Raw genomic sequence first — 14,406 nt, forward strand, 5'->3', positions numbered from 1 at the left:
AGGGCAAAGCCAAAATTCAACACCACGGTTGCAATTGTTGCATTTTGAAAGCTCTCTGGAATTTTCCCTTGCAGCATTGTGCAGTGTTAGCAAGAACACTCCTGGTCCCCTGGAGTTAATATGTAAGTTTGGAATACAGGGTCCATGTTTATTTCTAGATATCTTCTGTTGTCTGTCCTTTACTTCATGCCAATGGTTCATATAACTGCTGAGAGCTGAGCTCCAATGCTCATGTTTGTTTAACAGTATTAAATAGTATACTGACTTTCTTGTCACTCAGTGCTTTCACACTGCATTGATTTCACTCCAACAAACTTGTCCTGGTATTAGAAAAAGGAATTTATCAATGGCATTCTAGGATGATCCATTTTTCACACACATTTATGTCTAAACTTACAGGTGATAAATACTTTTATTCCAGTTGTGGGGAACCAAAAGACAATAATTCCAAGAGTAATTGATCTGGAAAGAAAAAGGATGCATACTTTTTAAATATTTCATCATACCGGCCTGTGCAAAGTGGAAGAGTAGAAACAAAGTGGACTGAGATGTACTGATACAGAATGAGGCTCTTGAGAAACAAATGTGATGAATTGTGAGAACAGCTGTCAGAGCCCTTTTGGGAAGGAAGTACTTTTCCAAGTCATCTCTGAGAACCCAAAGGACATGAAGAAACCCTTTACTTTTATGGCCTTCCATTGTATTTACTGCTTTGTTCCTTTATTCAAGACCTGTAGTTCTGTTTGTGGGACTGGACTATGAGGCACACACCAAACCTAGAGACAAAACATTCCTGTGACATTCAAGACCTTCAGTAGCTGCAGTGAGTAGCTATTTTTTAATAACTGTAACGATGAGTATATTTCTAAATAAATGTCTCTAGCTCTATATGTCAGTAGCTCTGGACATATGGACAGTGATCAGGCATGACTTTTTTTCCTGCTCTGGTGCAGGATGTTTGCCATTCTTATCACTGAAGTCTGACTCCTGTGCAAAGCGAGTCAAACCTCTCAGATATATGGCTTTTGTTTGAACAGAGGTGGACTCATGGATACAGAACAAACATAAAGACACAAGGGGTTTGAGCACTGTGGCAGAACAGGCAGAGACCCGCTCAGGTGTAGCTAATAGCATTCCCTGTCAGGTGTATCTCGTGAGCATATCATCAGTGAGTTCTGATACTCAGCTGCTCCTCTTCTGGCATCAGCCACCCAGCTGCAGTGTGAGTGAGTTCTTGTTCATTCCGATGAGGATTTCTGAATCCACAGGAAGGACTGTTCTTGCTGATCCTGTGCACCCGATCCCTAGGCCATTCTAGCATCCCTACCCCTTTGTCCCACAAGTCCACAGTGTGGGGATGTAGCTGTTTTCCTTATTGATGACCATTTGCCAACATCATTCTTTGGCAGCAGGAACAAGGACAGCTTTGCTTTGCCTGTTAGCCATTCGATTGCCTGAATATATCCAAATATACGGCCTTCAGTACTTTCTGAGGGTGTCAATTCTTAGACTTCTCAGGACTTGTCTCTACTTTCCGTGTCCCTAGCACTTCTTGCTCTGCCTGTTCAAGTAGGTATTCCACCAGATAGCTGAGTATTGCCATCATCTCTTATCCATTTCTAAGGAACTCAACAAAAATCAGTGTTATATCTTGGTATGGGTGTATCTAAATTTCGTATCTAAACACAAAATAGATGAGGGCAAGAAATACTCGAGGTGCAGCATTGCTCTGTTCAGGAAGTCCTTCTCAGGGAAACATTTTTCTTCAGTATGTCTTATAATGCCTTTGATAATTGTCTCTGGAACTGACATGGTTGCAGTGCTGTGATTGATGTTTGGCTCATGATAGGATTATCAGTGGAGATCTATATTCTTCCACTTACCTAAGTCCCAGAGACCTTTGGAATCCAGTGCAATCACTTGTGCCCTAGAAGCTCTTTGGCACTCAGTTTCCAATTTCTGTGCTGCTCTGGTATGCTACCTGATGGCCTTTGGCAGGAGAGAGGAGCCATTTAATGTGGTACAGTCAAGGGCTAAAGGTGAAAGCTTCTCTTTGGCAAGAGCTTGTTAATATTTCTTTCCCAGGTTTGATGTGCTTTAGCAATAAAAGATAAAATGAAAACTTTTGAGGAACAGCAGGAAATGTTTGGAGCATCTTTTTGTTTTGAATTTCTTTAGGCCATTGATCTGTAACTTTCAATTTTTTAAAAAAATATGGCTACAAACTGTTTTTGCAAGTGTAAGTAGGTGTATTTGCTAAAATTGGAAACAAAGCATGTGTAAAATCAACTACTTATTTTGGGAGCCACTGGGTTTGCTCTCAACTTGAGGCACTTTAGGACTTGGAAAAAATCCTCTATGTCTACAGGAGCTGTAGGACTTGTGTACAATTTTTGCCATTGTGCAGGTGCCCCCCAAAATGTTACTGCAACACCTAGCAGTGCTGACACTCTTACTTCCCTTATTTTCCATTCACTTTCATTGTAAACTTAGGGTTTTCCCATTCTGGCCTAAAAACTGCCAAGCTGGTAAATATTTTCTCCTTCATGTCCACCTCCATAGAAACAGGATCTGTGTTACTGCTATAATTGTTCTCTTGTGCTGTTTTTTTCTCTTAGGCCCTTGGGGTTTTTGGTTGGTTTCGTTCTTGGGAAGATTCTAGTTCATCTCTTTAAGACAACGTGTAAATGTTCAAGCATTAGGGACATATAGGGAGTGATTCTTTTCTCAGCCTTTCCTCTGTTCCTGAGCAAACAATTTCTTAAGATAAAGCCCTCACACCTTTGAAAAATTAAAATACAGTCATTTTAAATCAGGTCCTGGAACAAGAATAGCATTTCCCACCTCACATATCCCCTACTGTCTTTGGAATTTCTTTAGCTGCGTGTCAGGGCCTCAGGTGGCACCTCAGCAGGAGAAGACAAGTTTATAGAGCCATTTTCAGGTCCCTGTTACTGGAGCAGGCAGGACAAGACATTTTAAAATTTGGCCCTGATATTTACTTGCTGACAGAAGAGGGTAGTCCACACCTGCACATTATGGTGCAATTACAAATTCTGAGGCTCCAGAAAGGAAATGTGAATCTTATCCCACAGGTGAAATTCAAAGACAGGGTGAAATATTTCCCCTATTCTGCCTTAGCCTGTGAAGCCAAGTTCAGTTAGTCAAATCCAAGTACCTGTACTTTTCTGTTCTAAAAATCAATTGTTTTTCAAGCAGCATTCAACCAGACCACATTTATTAGGTGAGCTCTGGCTTGTAGTTCCAGGTTCAGTACTTCCTTCCATGTCAACCAGATTGGCAATGGTATTACCAGGATGTAATGATCTCTTAGAAGACAGCTGGATTTGCAGCAGCAGCAACAAAACATTGTCTTTCTTCAGGTTGCTGTTTTCCTTCCCGTGTTCTCCTTTAACTGGATTTGTTGCACTATGACGTGGAATTCTGGAAACCTGGCATTCCCAGAGTTAAGGAAGTGACTACAAATAGTACAAAACTGAGGAAATATTGCTTGGGGTTTTTGTTTGTTTTTCTTTCGAGTAGTGCTTATAAACTCTGATTTTTGAAGGAGTGAATAATTGGGATTTGAAATTCAGTCTCTCTGACTTTGAGGGCCTTCAGGAAGACCTGATTTTAGAAGAAAGGTTCCTCAGTACATTCCCAGAGTCAGAAAAATTTCATCAGAGACCAAAAAACGTGATGAAGCTTACACATGATCTGTGTAGTTCATGTGGTTCTCTTAAATAAGTTATTAAAAGATTGGTCCATACATCAGAGGAACTAAAGAAATCTATCAGGTGGAACTGTGGCTGTGCAAAGCCCAAATAGCTGTGATGTTTGGTTTGGTTTTTTTTTTAAATTTCAACACTAAACTGAACCCTTCTTAAGCCATGCAAAGAAATATTAACAAACTCTTTGCACATGAAGCTTTTGGTGTTGTCTTTTGGATCAATTAGGCAGAGGCTACACTCCCAAGGGCATTCCTCTGTGGTGCTCTCCAACCCCATGCTGACAGTCCTTGACATTTGCTTTCTGCCCAAAGGCCTTTTTTGCTCAAACCAACAGCGCTTCAGTGTTGCCAGTCAGGCATATCCAGAGCCTATCCACAGGTCTCAAAAATAACTCAGGAAATTTAATTATAACAGTTGATGTAGTAGTGCCCTTCTCTGGTACCTTCAGTTTAGTGTGAAGGTGGGATTCTGATTTTCCTCCTTGACTCTGAGTGCTGGAAAACAGTGGGTGTCTAGGCACTGGAGCTGTTCCCAGTGCAAAGAGGCTTAAGGCTTCCCCTAAAGTCAGTGCAGATCTAGGCAGATGCCTGGCTCCCTGGACTGGCAGATCGGAAGCTGGGCAAATTATGTGTTCAACCTAATTTCTCCCAGTTCCTGCTGGCAGAGAGGGACAGCCTAGTGCTGAGTCAAGACAGAGAACACTGTTCCTGGTGAGTCCAGGAAGCCTCAAAATGCTGAGAGTGTTATGAACACAAGTCTCATGGTTTCTGAGGTCCTGCTGCACCACCGCAGCCTCTTTGCTGTCAGCACGGAGGAGTTTTGGGATGGATCCTCTGACATCCCAGAGTACAAATGTTCTTGCCTCACTTGACAGAACTCTCTCAAGTACAGAGCCTGCCCGCCCTGCAGGTTTGTCAGAGCCAATATGGAAATATAACCGGATTTTATGGAAGTTTATCAGTACTCTGATGTTTCCAGTGAAACATTTTGGATTCAGAGAATTTAGGTGCTTTATTGGTGCTCTTGCCTGTGCTAGGTTATTGGTGGGATTTGATGATCATGAAGGAGCTAGTTGGGTCAGTTACAATTTGCCTTTAGTGAAGCTGTCCTGGATCACTTCTCTGTCTTGCATGTGCCTCAGCATTGATTCCATTAAGATCTGCTCCAAGGTCTTCCCCGGTACAGAGGTGAGGCTCACCGGCCTGTAGTTCCGTGGGTCTTGCTTTCTACCCCTCTTATAAAAAGTTTCCCTTTTCCCAGTCACTGGGGACTTCACCTGATGGCTGTGACTGTTCCAAGATGATGGAGAGTGGCTTGGAGACCACATCATCCAGTTCCCCCAGGACCTTGGGATGTGTGCCATCAGAGACTTGTGGCTCTGGAATGTTCCATGTCATTCCCACTATCCCACTGTCACAAAACAAAAACTCCACTGACATGGGCTTAGGTTATTTTGCCTGTCCACCCACAAGTACAAAACTTCACGCTCAAGCTGGTCAAAAAATTCAATCCAAAACAACATAACTTGGAATTGAAAATTGTGTGGGGAAACTGAAACTGAGGCTAGGCTTGCCAAGGAACTTGTTTGTGTTATGTTAGTTAGTTTCCACAGAAAAGCAAGATGATTTTATTTGGTTCTTTGTTATCAGCTAGGCAACCTATCTCCTTCCTCTTCAGAAAGAAAAATCAGGTTTTCCCTTGCTGCTTTTAGTATATAACTGCACTTTAGGCAGAGACTGCGGTCTCTTGGGCACTGATATTGCTTAAGGAGCTTCCTGGCAACTCACTAAGTTTACCAGGTCCTCTGTGCAGGATTTTGAAATATATTCAGCATTGACCTAATTCTGGTCACGTCAAAGTCAGTGCCAAAACGTGCCTGATTTCTCTGGAAAACGAGCTAGATAAAAGGGAGATGATATCTTGGATCTTTCCAAGCGGATTTTCAACCCTCCCTACAATATTTTAAGGAAGTTATTTCACACCAAATCACAGAAATGTTTTTAGATTGGTTAGTGGATGAGGAGGACATGTACCTGCAAAAGCAGGTCTAGCTCAGGTAATACCGAGATTACTCTTAAAACGACATTCAAGCCTAATCTTTTCCTAAACGAGAGCTCTGACAGGGAAAGCTGTGGTGTGTCCCGAATAAACAGGTATCAGCATTCCATAAGAACTAGCCCAATGAAGCATTTTCCAAGCTCTCAGGCAGGAGAAATCTGCCACCTACTGTTAACAAAACGATTTGCACAAAGAGGCTGTAGACCTCAAAACTGAGAAAAATTTCATGTTCCTGTGGGCAAAGAAAGTGACAATCGTAGAGAATTACCACAATGATGTGTCTAAAAAAGAGATCAGCCCTCACTGAGGGTTGGATTAATAATGGAGAGAAAATCGGCTGGTTGAATAGTAATGATGTGTGATTTATTTGGTGCTCTTATTGCAAATTATTTGTGTAATGCTTATGGAGGCAATTTTTTGGAGAGTGTTTGCATTGTCCTTTTAAATTAAAGAAACACATCAGAAATACAGGTTGTGAGAAGTTCCTTAAGATATGAGGTACTGCTGATAAAGCACTCCAAAAATTCTGGACTGCTTTTCTGGCTTGTGACAGCCACCATCTGACCAAGAGGTGCGCAGGATTTGGAATTAAGGTACGTAAATGTTACATGTAAAGTGCTTTTCTGAATCCAAGTTTAAAACTCACTGAAATTAAGCAGCATTTAAGAGCTTTGGTCTACCTGGAGAGGCTGTAGTCATGTCTGAAGGTAGGCTTGGGACTTTGTATTCAAACTGAGTTCTGAGTTCTGAACAGTTCAGTATTGGAAATTAATATATTGCCCATAATTGAAAATTACACACTTGAGAACACTGAGCTGAGGCTTTGCATCAAAATTCATGAATGAAAATAAAAGATCCGGATTTACCTTTCAAGATACTCCTAGGCTCGCTCGCTGGACAGTTGTAAGTTTGACATTTGAGATATTTTCTCATTAAAAAAGTATAAGTTAACTCAGAGTCAAAAAGAAGAAAGTAAGAGAATGGCAAGTGACAGAAAGAGAATTCACCACACCAGCACTTTTTGTCTTTATTGAAAAGGTCCCTTATTGAGGAATACAGAGCTATTGAAGGCAGCTCCCAACGTTGTAACTAGCTAGCAATAAAGTCAGTGCCATTGTAAATGCCATGCGCAGACAGAAATGCTTGTTTACCCTGCTGGAAATAAATTAGACACAAAAAAAATCACTTCATATTTACTGTTGGATAAAAAAAATTCAGGACATACATATTTTAGCATCAAATGCTTTAGTAAAAATTAATTTCCAAAGCGTTGGAAAGAATTGAAATCAGACTGGTTTTAGGTGCAGGTGTGCTGCCGGCTTTTAGCTCCACCTGCTGAGTCGAGCTGAAATAACAGAAAGGTTGAGCTCTCCTCTGTGTTTGAAAGCCCTGTCCCAAGGGCCCCTAAAGCAGAGCAGGCACCCACCACATGTAGCAAGTAAGTGAAACAGCACTCAGTGAACAAGTGAGGGCAGGTTCTCTTTGACAACAGAGGCTCCACGGGACCTTGGGATTAGGGAATTTTAGACCATCAAAAACTTGTAGGCAGTTTTTCTAGTTCTAATTAGAACTCTGTAAAAATGTTCTTTTTCCACTTTAAGTGCCTTTCTGAGATACCAAAGGCATTTCTGACACTGCCTTCACTGAATCCAAGGTCTTACAGAGTTTTGCGTAGAGATTCCCACTCCCTTCCTTATCCAGAGATAAAACTTCCCTGGGAGAATAAATATTTTCAAGGCACACTCTATATGAGGAGAGAAAAAACAGCCTGAGCCGTGTTGTCCTGCATGCCAGTAGAAAGCTACTGGCATTGAGGTCTTCCAAGCTGCTCCAGGAGAAGCTGTTTCAAGGACTAATTTCAGAACTAATCAATTGTTGACTTAAAAAACTGGTTACTATAGAAATTATCATTATGGATTGGCTGAACCCAGGCAAAACACAAAGTGTAAGAAATGTTTAACCTTCTAGCTGACTCCTGTGCAGCCCACAGCTGATGCTGCCTTAAATGTCAGCGATCAAAAAATTAAAAAACAAACAAACAACCAACCAACCAGCAAAACAGCGATGCAGCTTTGGCTTGAGAGGTCTCATTTAGAGTTTTGGATTAGAGATCCCTTATACAGGAAATACACAAAAAAAAATCACTTCATCTTATGATTTGTCTTGTCTTTGGTTTATGTTACCCGTGACCACACCTGAAGAGAATGAGAAAGAATCCAGAATCTTGTCCAGATGCCCTTTGCCTCTCTTTGCCATGTTGTTTTTCAGTTTTGTACTCACAAAGGACAATAATTTTGAAAGCTTATCAAGCAAATTAGGATCTTAAAGCAGACCTTTGGAATAATTTATGCATGTTAAAATGCAAGGCTCACAAAGTACTAACGCATTTTAGGATTTCAAGTGCTTAGGCCATTTCTTAACTAAGGCTCTCAAAGTACCAAATATATGACAGAACAAATGTTTTGTTTTTCACCAGAGCACTTGCAGATTTCTTCAATTGTTGAAAGGTTTTGCTTTCTGTAGTTGTTTTTCCTTTCACAGTCTCCCTGTGAGGAGGTGGTCACAGCTGACAACTCGGAGCACCCGCACCATCAGTACCTGGGCTGGAACACGAGTGGTTCGCAGGGCACTCGAGTGGGACATGCCTGTGTGTTTCCAGTGACATGGATCATGGATAAGGACAGCCAAGGGCAAATCACCTGCCTTACTGCACCAAAGAGGCAGAAGTTAATGCTGGAGGGGTCTGAGTGTCAGCAGTAATGTAAATGCAGTCTGAGTGTTAACAGTACTGTAAATTTACCTTCTGCTGTAACTCTATGCACTTCTCCTGGGCTAGCTCTGCTCCTCTTCGATTCTCCATCTGTCTCGATTGTCTTTGTTTTCTTTACTCACAAGGCCACACCACCTGAGATGCTCACAGGAAACTCGCTGTAATGAAGAAATGCAGATAGTTAATAAATGTAATTTAAAGCAAATGATATGGCTACGTAAAGTCTGTTCTAAATCATTCTTTTCCATGTGCAATTTACTGGGATTAAAACCGAGTGGTTTAGACAAGGCTAAAAATGTATATCACAGAAAACTGCACTTCTCTGCATTTGTGTTCTTCTCCTCCTTTCTCCCTTTGCCTTGGGCAGCAGGCATTGCATGCTCGCTGAAGAACTTCAGTTCTGTTCCTTTTATTTAAAATCAGTCATGGTGGTCCATTTGTAGTTCTTCCTCCCTCCCATTTCAGATGGATCTTCTATCTAGGCACCAAGGAGCTCCAGTGAGCCAGTCCCTTAGTATGTGTGTTGAAACAATACAGTCTGGGGTTCACAGTTCCCTGAATGATACACGTAAAAACATTCCAGCACGTGCAGAAGCTGCAGCGATGGCAAAACTGTACATATCAGAGACTACAAAGGCAGTCACCAGTCAGACTGGCAGGATTTGGGGTTTGGATTGAAGGTTATTTGGATGATCAACTTGCTAGCCTTGTGGAAGTTGTACCAAAAATTCAAAAAGTTATCAGCTTTTCTCAGTCCCTGTATTAATTGCAAACAAAACTCATGCTCCCTCACTCCCTGCTCCCTGACCTTGACAATGACACTGCTTCCAGCAGCTGTAAATGAAACTGAAAGCAGATCCATGAGGACAGTTATACCACAGCAGAGGTTTCAACACATTGTTTGTCCTGTAGAACTTTTTAAGGAATCTGGCACACGGGAGACAGTGCCTGAAAGTATTCACTGAATCCAGACCCCAAACTTTCCCACAACTCCTATGGAGTGCTCAGTGGAATGATCAATAACCTGGAGGAATTTGGATAAATACAGAAGGAGAAATCACAGATGAAAGAGATAACAAAGGGTTGTAATTTTCCTCAATATTTAGGAGGGTGGGCAGGCCCTGGCACAGGTTCCCCAGAGCAGCTGTGGATGCCCCATGCCTGGAAGTGTCCAAGGCCAGGTTGGAGAGGGCTCAGAGTAATCTGGCATAGTGAAGGATGTCCTTGTCCATGGCAGGAAACTGGAAGTGGGTGATCTTTAACATTCCTTCCAACCCAAACTAGTTTGTGGTCCTATAATTCCATGATTTCCTGCAGCTCTATGCTACCAATAAACCCAAGTGTCCAAAGTTAACCAACCTCACAGACTCACCAGGGAAGGAAATGTGGGTTTTTAGGTATTACTGCCCCATTTAGAGCCTACACTGACTTTTCAGTGATAGGCAATCCATTCCCTAAGAGCCTGGTGAACAGGGAACACAGCTATGGGTCATACACCCTTGTGGAAACCGGGACACAAAAAAAAACCAAATAAAAAACTAATAAAAAATCTGGATTATTTATTCCTTCATTATGTCTCGATGATTATCACAGTATTTACAATGATTTCATTTGGGTTTCTAAAATATAAAGTGCTGGAGAAGTGTCACACCTTCCCAAGGCATTCAAACCATGCCAAGATTAGGAGCAGACCTGTGTTAGCAGCTTTTGCCCTCAACAAAATCAAATCTTATAAGCCCCATGGTTCTAAAATTGAGCATCTCTAAAGTCAAGGGCTTTGCTTGCTGTTGCACTCGCAGAATCTCAGAGCCAGTTAGGTATGAAAACGCCTCCAGGACCACCGAGTCCCACCTGTGCCCAATCTGCAGCCTGTCAGCCAGCCCAGAGCACTGAGTGCCCCGTCCAGCTGTCTCCTGAACACCTCCAGGGATGGTAACTCCACCCCTTCCCTGAGCAGTCACAGGGCTTGACAACCCTTTCTGCGAATAAATTCTTCCTCATTTCCAACCTGAACCTCCCCGGCACAACCTGAGCCTTGTTCCTTCTTGTTCTATTGCTTGTGAAGTGGGAGCAGAGCCTGACCTCTACCTGGCTGCACCCTCCTGTCCTGGAGGAGGTCTAGAGTTCCCTGAGCCTCCTTTTCTCCAGGCGGAGCCCCCTAGATCCCTCAGCCGCTACTCATGATTTCCTCGCTAGACCCTTCCCCTGCTGCACTCCAGCACAAAAGGCTCAAGCTAGGGTGGCAGGGAGAGGGGGGATAAGCGGAGTGCTGTGACGTGGAGGAAAAGGACTTGCCCTGCAGCGCCGAACGAGGAGGCGCCACTCTTGGATGAGAACAGAGGTCACCGCCATAAAAGAAACGGCACAAACAGCCTCCCACAGGCTGCTCTGCCTGTGCCCACACAAGCGGCGCTGCTAACTGCTCCATCTGACCCCGGGCCGGGGAGCACGACCCACAGATAAAATACTATGGCTGCCTTCGCTGGCAAGGAGCTGGAGCCTTTCCAAACCTAACCCCCCGAACAGATACTTGGAATAAGGTGCAAAGGCAGGCAGTATCAAAGGCAGATTTGTGATACAGTGTAGCTGAGAGTAACCGCAGCCCGAGCTCCGCGGCAGAGCCGTTCCCGGGAGGCCATTCCCTGCCTCTCACCGTCCTGGGAAGGGGCAGAGAGAGGGCAGCGAACAGCTCCGAGGGTAAAGCCCAGCCCTGCAGCCACCCTTCCCGGACCCGGGTGGGTGAATGTGCTGCATTTGGACCTCGTACAGCCAGAGCCATCTCAGGTGTGTTTTGTTTAAAGTCACCCACCTCTCGGATCAAACAATGAAGTGACGTCCTTGTCACACCGCAGCACGAATCTCAGGTGGTGGGGCTGAGATCACCTGTCTTCACTCCCAGGCCTCTTTTCTGCCTCTTGCAATGACAACAAATAATACCTAACATCAATGCTAAATAACATACATGTAATTGTAACAAATAACAAAGGTTTCATGTCTGCTTACACCCCGACAGAAACCAGTAACAATCAATGCATTTCCATTACTTTTAATGCAAAAAAAAAAAAAAAAAAAAAAAAAAAGAGGACAAAAGTGTTATTGTCACTGATCTGCCATCACACATCTCATGCTGGTATGGTTTGAGATTTCTGCACAGTCACATCAGGAAGCTGGAAGTAGGTGGCTTAGAGTATTCGGTTTATTCCTCCTGGATTACATCAAACTGTAATCTGCCGAGATATTTATGAAAGAATAAATAATCATCTATAGATATATAATAATATATAGGAGCTGTACCTGAAGATTAGAGGTTTATCTTCTGAGTTGGAGGGTTAAGAGTCTGTGTCAGTTATTTCCAGCTGGCTTGGAAATAATGTAATTTAACAGTGGGGCTCTGCTCTCAAGGCAGTCCTTTTACTAAGAACATACAGAGGCACGTATCAGGATGGGATTTTGGTGGGGTTTCAGCAACACGAGGATTTGGGGGGAGCTGTGCAGACCCCATGACAAGCACCAGTTGAGGATTTATTTAAAAAGGAATGTGTGATTTCAGAGGAGCTGCACACCTCACCGGTGCTCTCCAACATCAGCCAAATAAAACACCTCAGTACTCAAATAACAACAATCTCTTTTCATTTCTGTAAAATACAACCAGAACAGGCATTGCTGGTTTGAAACACCAATTCCAACACCTCCGTATCGTACCAGTGCATAGAGCCATTACTGGTCTTTACAATCGTGTGTTTCTGTGGTGAAAATCCTTTTTATTTCCAACAGGTCTAAAAAGTAAAATGGGAAAAGCCCATTTCTTCAATGAGGAAGCCACAATTTAAATATTTAACTTATTTAACTGAAGTTTAACATGCGTTTGACTTTGCCCACTGCAGGACTTGGTCTGCCCTAATGGAGGTAACAGCCTTAATATCCCAAGTACACTTTGGGGATGAAAATCTGGGCTGGGGGGCCTGAGGGCTGAACCAGGGCATGATGACATATTCAAAGGGTTTCATTAGAGAAATATGGTCAAGTTGACATGGGCATCTTCATGTTGGTCATTTTTAGTGAAATTGTATGAAAATTGTTGTAAAACAGGGATTCGGAGGTTACTCTTAAATGCAGAGTGGCTGGTGGGAATGGAATGTGTGCAACGTAGAATCCCAGAAACACTTAGGCTGGAAAAGACCACCGACTTCAGCCTTTGACAGATCACCACTGACTGCCATGTCCAGTCGATCCTCGGACATGGCTTTTAACTGGAATTTTGTGCTCTGCGGCTTCACTGACGACCACCAATTTATTTTCTGACCCATTTAGCGACGACCCCCGGCAATTTCTATTATCAGAGGCGTTTGGAGGTTGCTTTTTAATGCATATAGTCCGCACGGTGTGAGAGACCATCACTTTTCAGCGGAATTCTGAGCGTTGCGGGGTTTCAACACGGGCCTTCCCTCACGGGGTTTTCCCGCCCGAGGCGCGCTCCCTCACGCTCTGAGGGCAGCACTCCCCCACAGACCGCGGGGCCCCGCCGGGCCCTGACGGGGTAACTCGGCACCTCCGTGCCCACCGGGGGGCTCTCGGGGAAGGCTCCCGACGGAGGCCAGGCCGAGGTACCCCTTGCCCTTACCGAGGCGCAGCGGGCCGAAGGCTGAGGGTGATGACGCAAGCGGCGGTTCCGGCGCCGGGGCGGTGACCGAGGCGGCGGCGCGGGCGGAAGGAAGGGAAGGAGGCGGGGGGGGGGGGGGATAAGGGGTGTCTGGGCGCCGCCGCCGCCGCGGTTCCATTGCCGGGAACGGGACAGGGCCGCGAGGGGAGCAGGAGCGGGCGGCGTGAGGGGAGAGCGCGAGCGCGCGCCGCGTGAGGGGAGCGAGAGCGGCGCGAGCGGCGGCCGCCGCAAGTATCGCGAGAGTTGGCGCGGCGGCGGCGCCGGCGCTAGAGGTGACCGAGGCAGCGGCGGCCGCGGGCGCCTCCTCCTCTTTTTCCTCCTCCTCCTCCTCCTCCTCCTCCTCCTTTTCCTTCCTCTCCGGCCATGGAGAAGGCGGTCGGCGCGGCAGTAGCGGTGACGGCGGAGGAGGGAGGCGGTGAGGGCGGCGGCGGCGAGGCCGGCAGCGCCACAGCGGGGCCCGGTCCCCCGGAGGGGCCGAGCGGCCCCGCCGCGCCCCCGTCGCCGTGCGGCCCCGGGGCGGCCGGGCTGGTGCGGGTGTGCGACCTCCTGCTGAAGAAGAAGGCGGTCCCGGGCAAGGCGAAGCGCGGCGGGCGGGCGGCCCGGCCGGCCAGCAGCAGCGAGAGCGGCGGCGGCGGCAGCGAGAGCAGCAACAACGGCAGCGACGACGAGGAAGAGGAGGAGGAGGAGGAGGAAGACGAGGAGGAGGAGGAGGAGGAAGAGGAGGTCTCCGAGGTACGGCGCGGGGGAGGCCCCGGGGGTTTCCCCGCTGATCCGGTTTCATAATTCCAGCTCGCTCCCGGCTCCCCCGCCCTCGGCCCTGCGGCAGAGCCGGGAAGGGGCAGCACCTCGTGGAGGGGCACGGCCGATCCCGGCCTCCGCTCGCCCCCGCCGCGGGGAGCAGCCCCGGGCCCCCCTGCGAGCCGGGATGCGGGGCCAGCGCCCCCCGGCTTTCCTCAGGGGTCGGGGGCTCCCTGCGAGCCGCAGCCAGCCGCCGCCTTCCTCTCTGGTGTGGCTTCCTCCCGAAGGGAAAGGCCCGGGGACTGCTGCAGGTGCTGTGTGCCATGTGCTGTATCGCGATGGGCACGGGAGCCGGGAGAGGGAGAGCCGGGCGGTGGGAATGCTGCTGGCTGGCAAGGCCGGCATGAGGCTCCGGAGGCAGGCCGGAGCGCTGGCTGCGAGGCCGGGAA

The 14,406-nt window shown here is 46.2% G+C and overlaps 1 protein-coding gene and 1 long non-coding RNA gene across 8 annotated transcripts in view; both read left to right on the plus strand.

Moving 5' to 3' along the window:
* Positions 1-128: 128 nt before the first annotated feature.
* LOC132325960 (uncharacterized) lies at positions 129-8,764 on the plus strand. Its single transcript, XR_009486095.1, has 2 exons — positions 129-823; positions 8,331-8,764. It is a non-coding gene; the product is annotated as an uncharacterized LOC132325960 (long non-coding RNA).
* A 4,684-nt stretch (positions 8,765-13,448) lies between these two features.
* Positions 13,449-14,406, plus strand: part of ANKRD17 (ankyrin repeat domain 17) — a 68,925-nt gene continuing 67,967 nt past the window's right edge. For 2 of the 7 annotated variants that reach the window (XM_059843502.1, XM_059843503.1), the window contains exon 1: positions 13,449-13,951. In XM_059843502.1, the coding sequence (XP_059699485.1) occupies positions 13,583-13,951 (369 nt within the window). In that variant the 5' untranslated portion in view covers positions 13,449-13,582. The remainder of the gene's footprint in view (positions 13,952-14,406) is intronic. The other 5 variants (XM_059843507.1, XM_059843508.1, XM_059843505.1 and 2 more) reach the window with 4 other exon arrangements.

Source organism: Haemorhous mexicanus, chromosome 4 (assembly GCF_027477595.1).
Source record: "Haemorhous mexicanus isolate bHaeMex1 chromosome 4, bHaeMex1.pri, whole genome shotgun sequence".
Taxonomy (NCBI): domain Eukaryota; kingdom Metazoa; phylum Chordata; class Aves; order Passeriformes; family Fringillidae; genus Haemorhous; species Haemorhous mexicanus.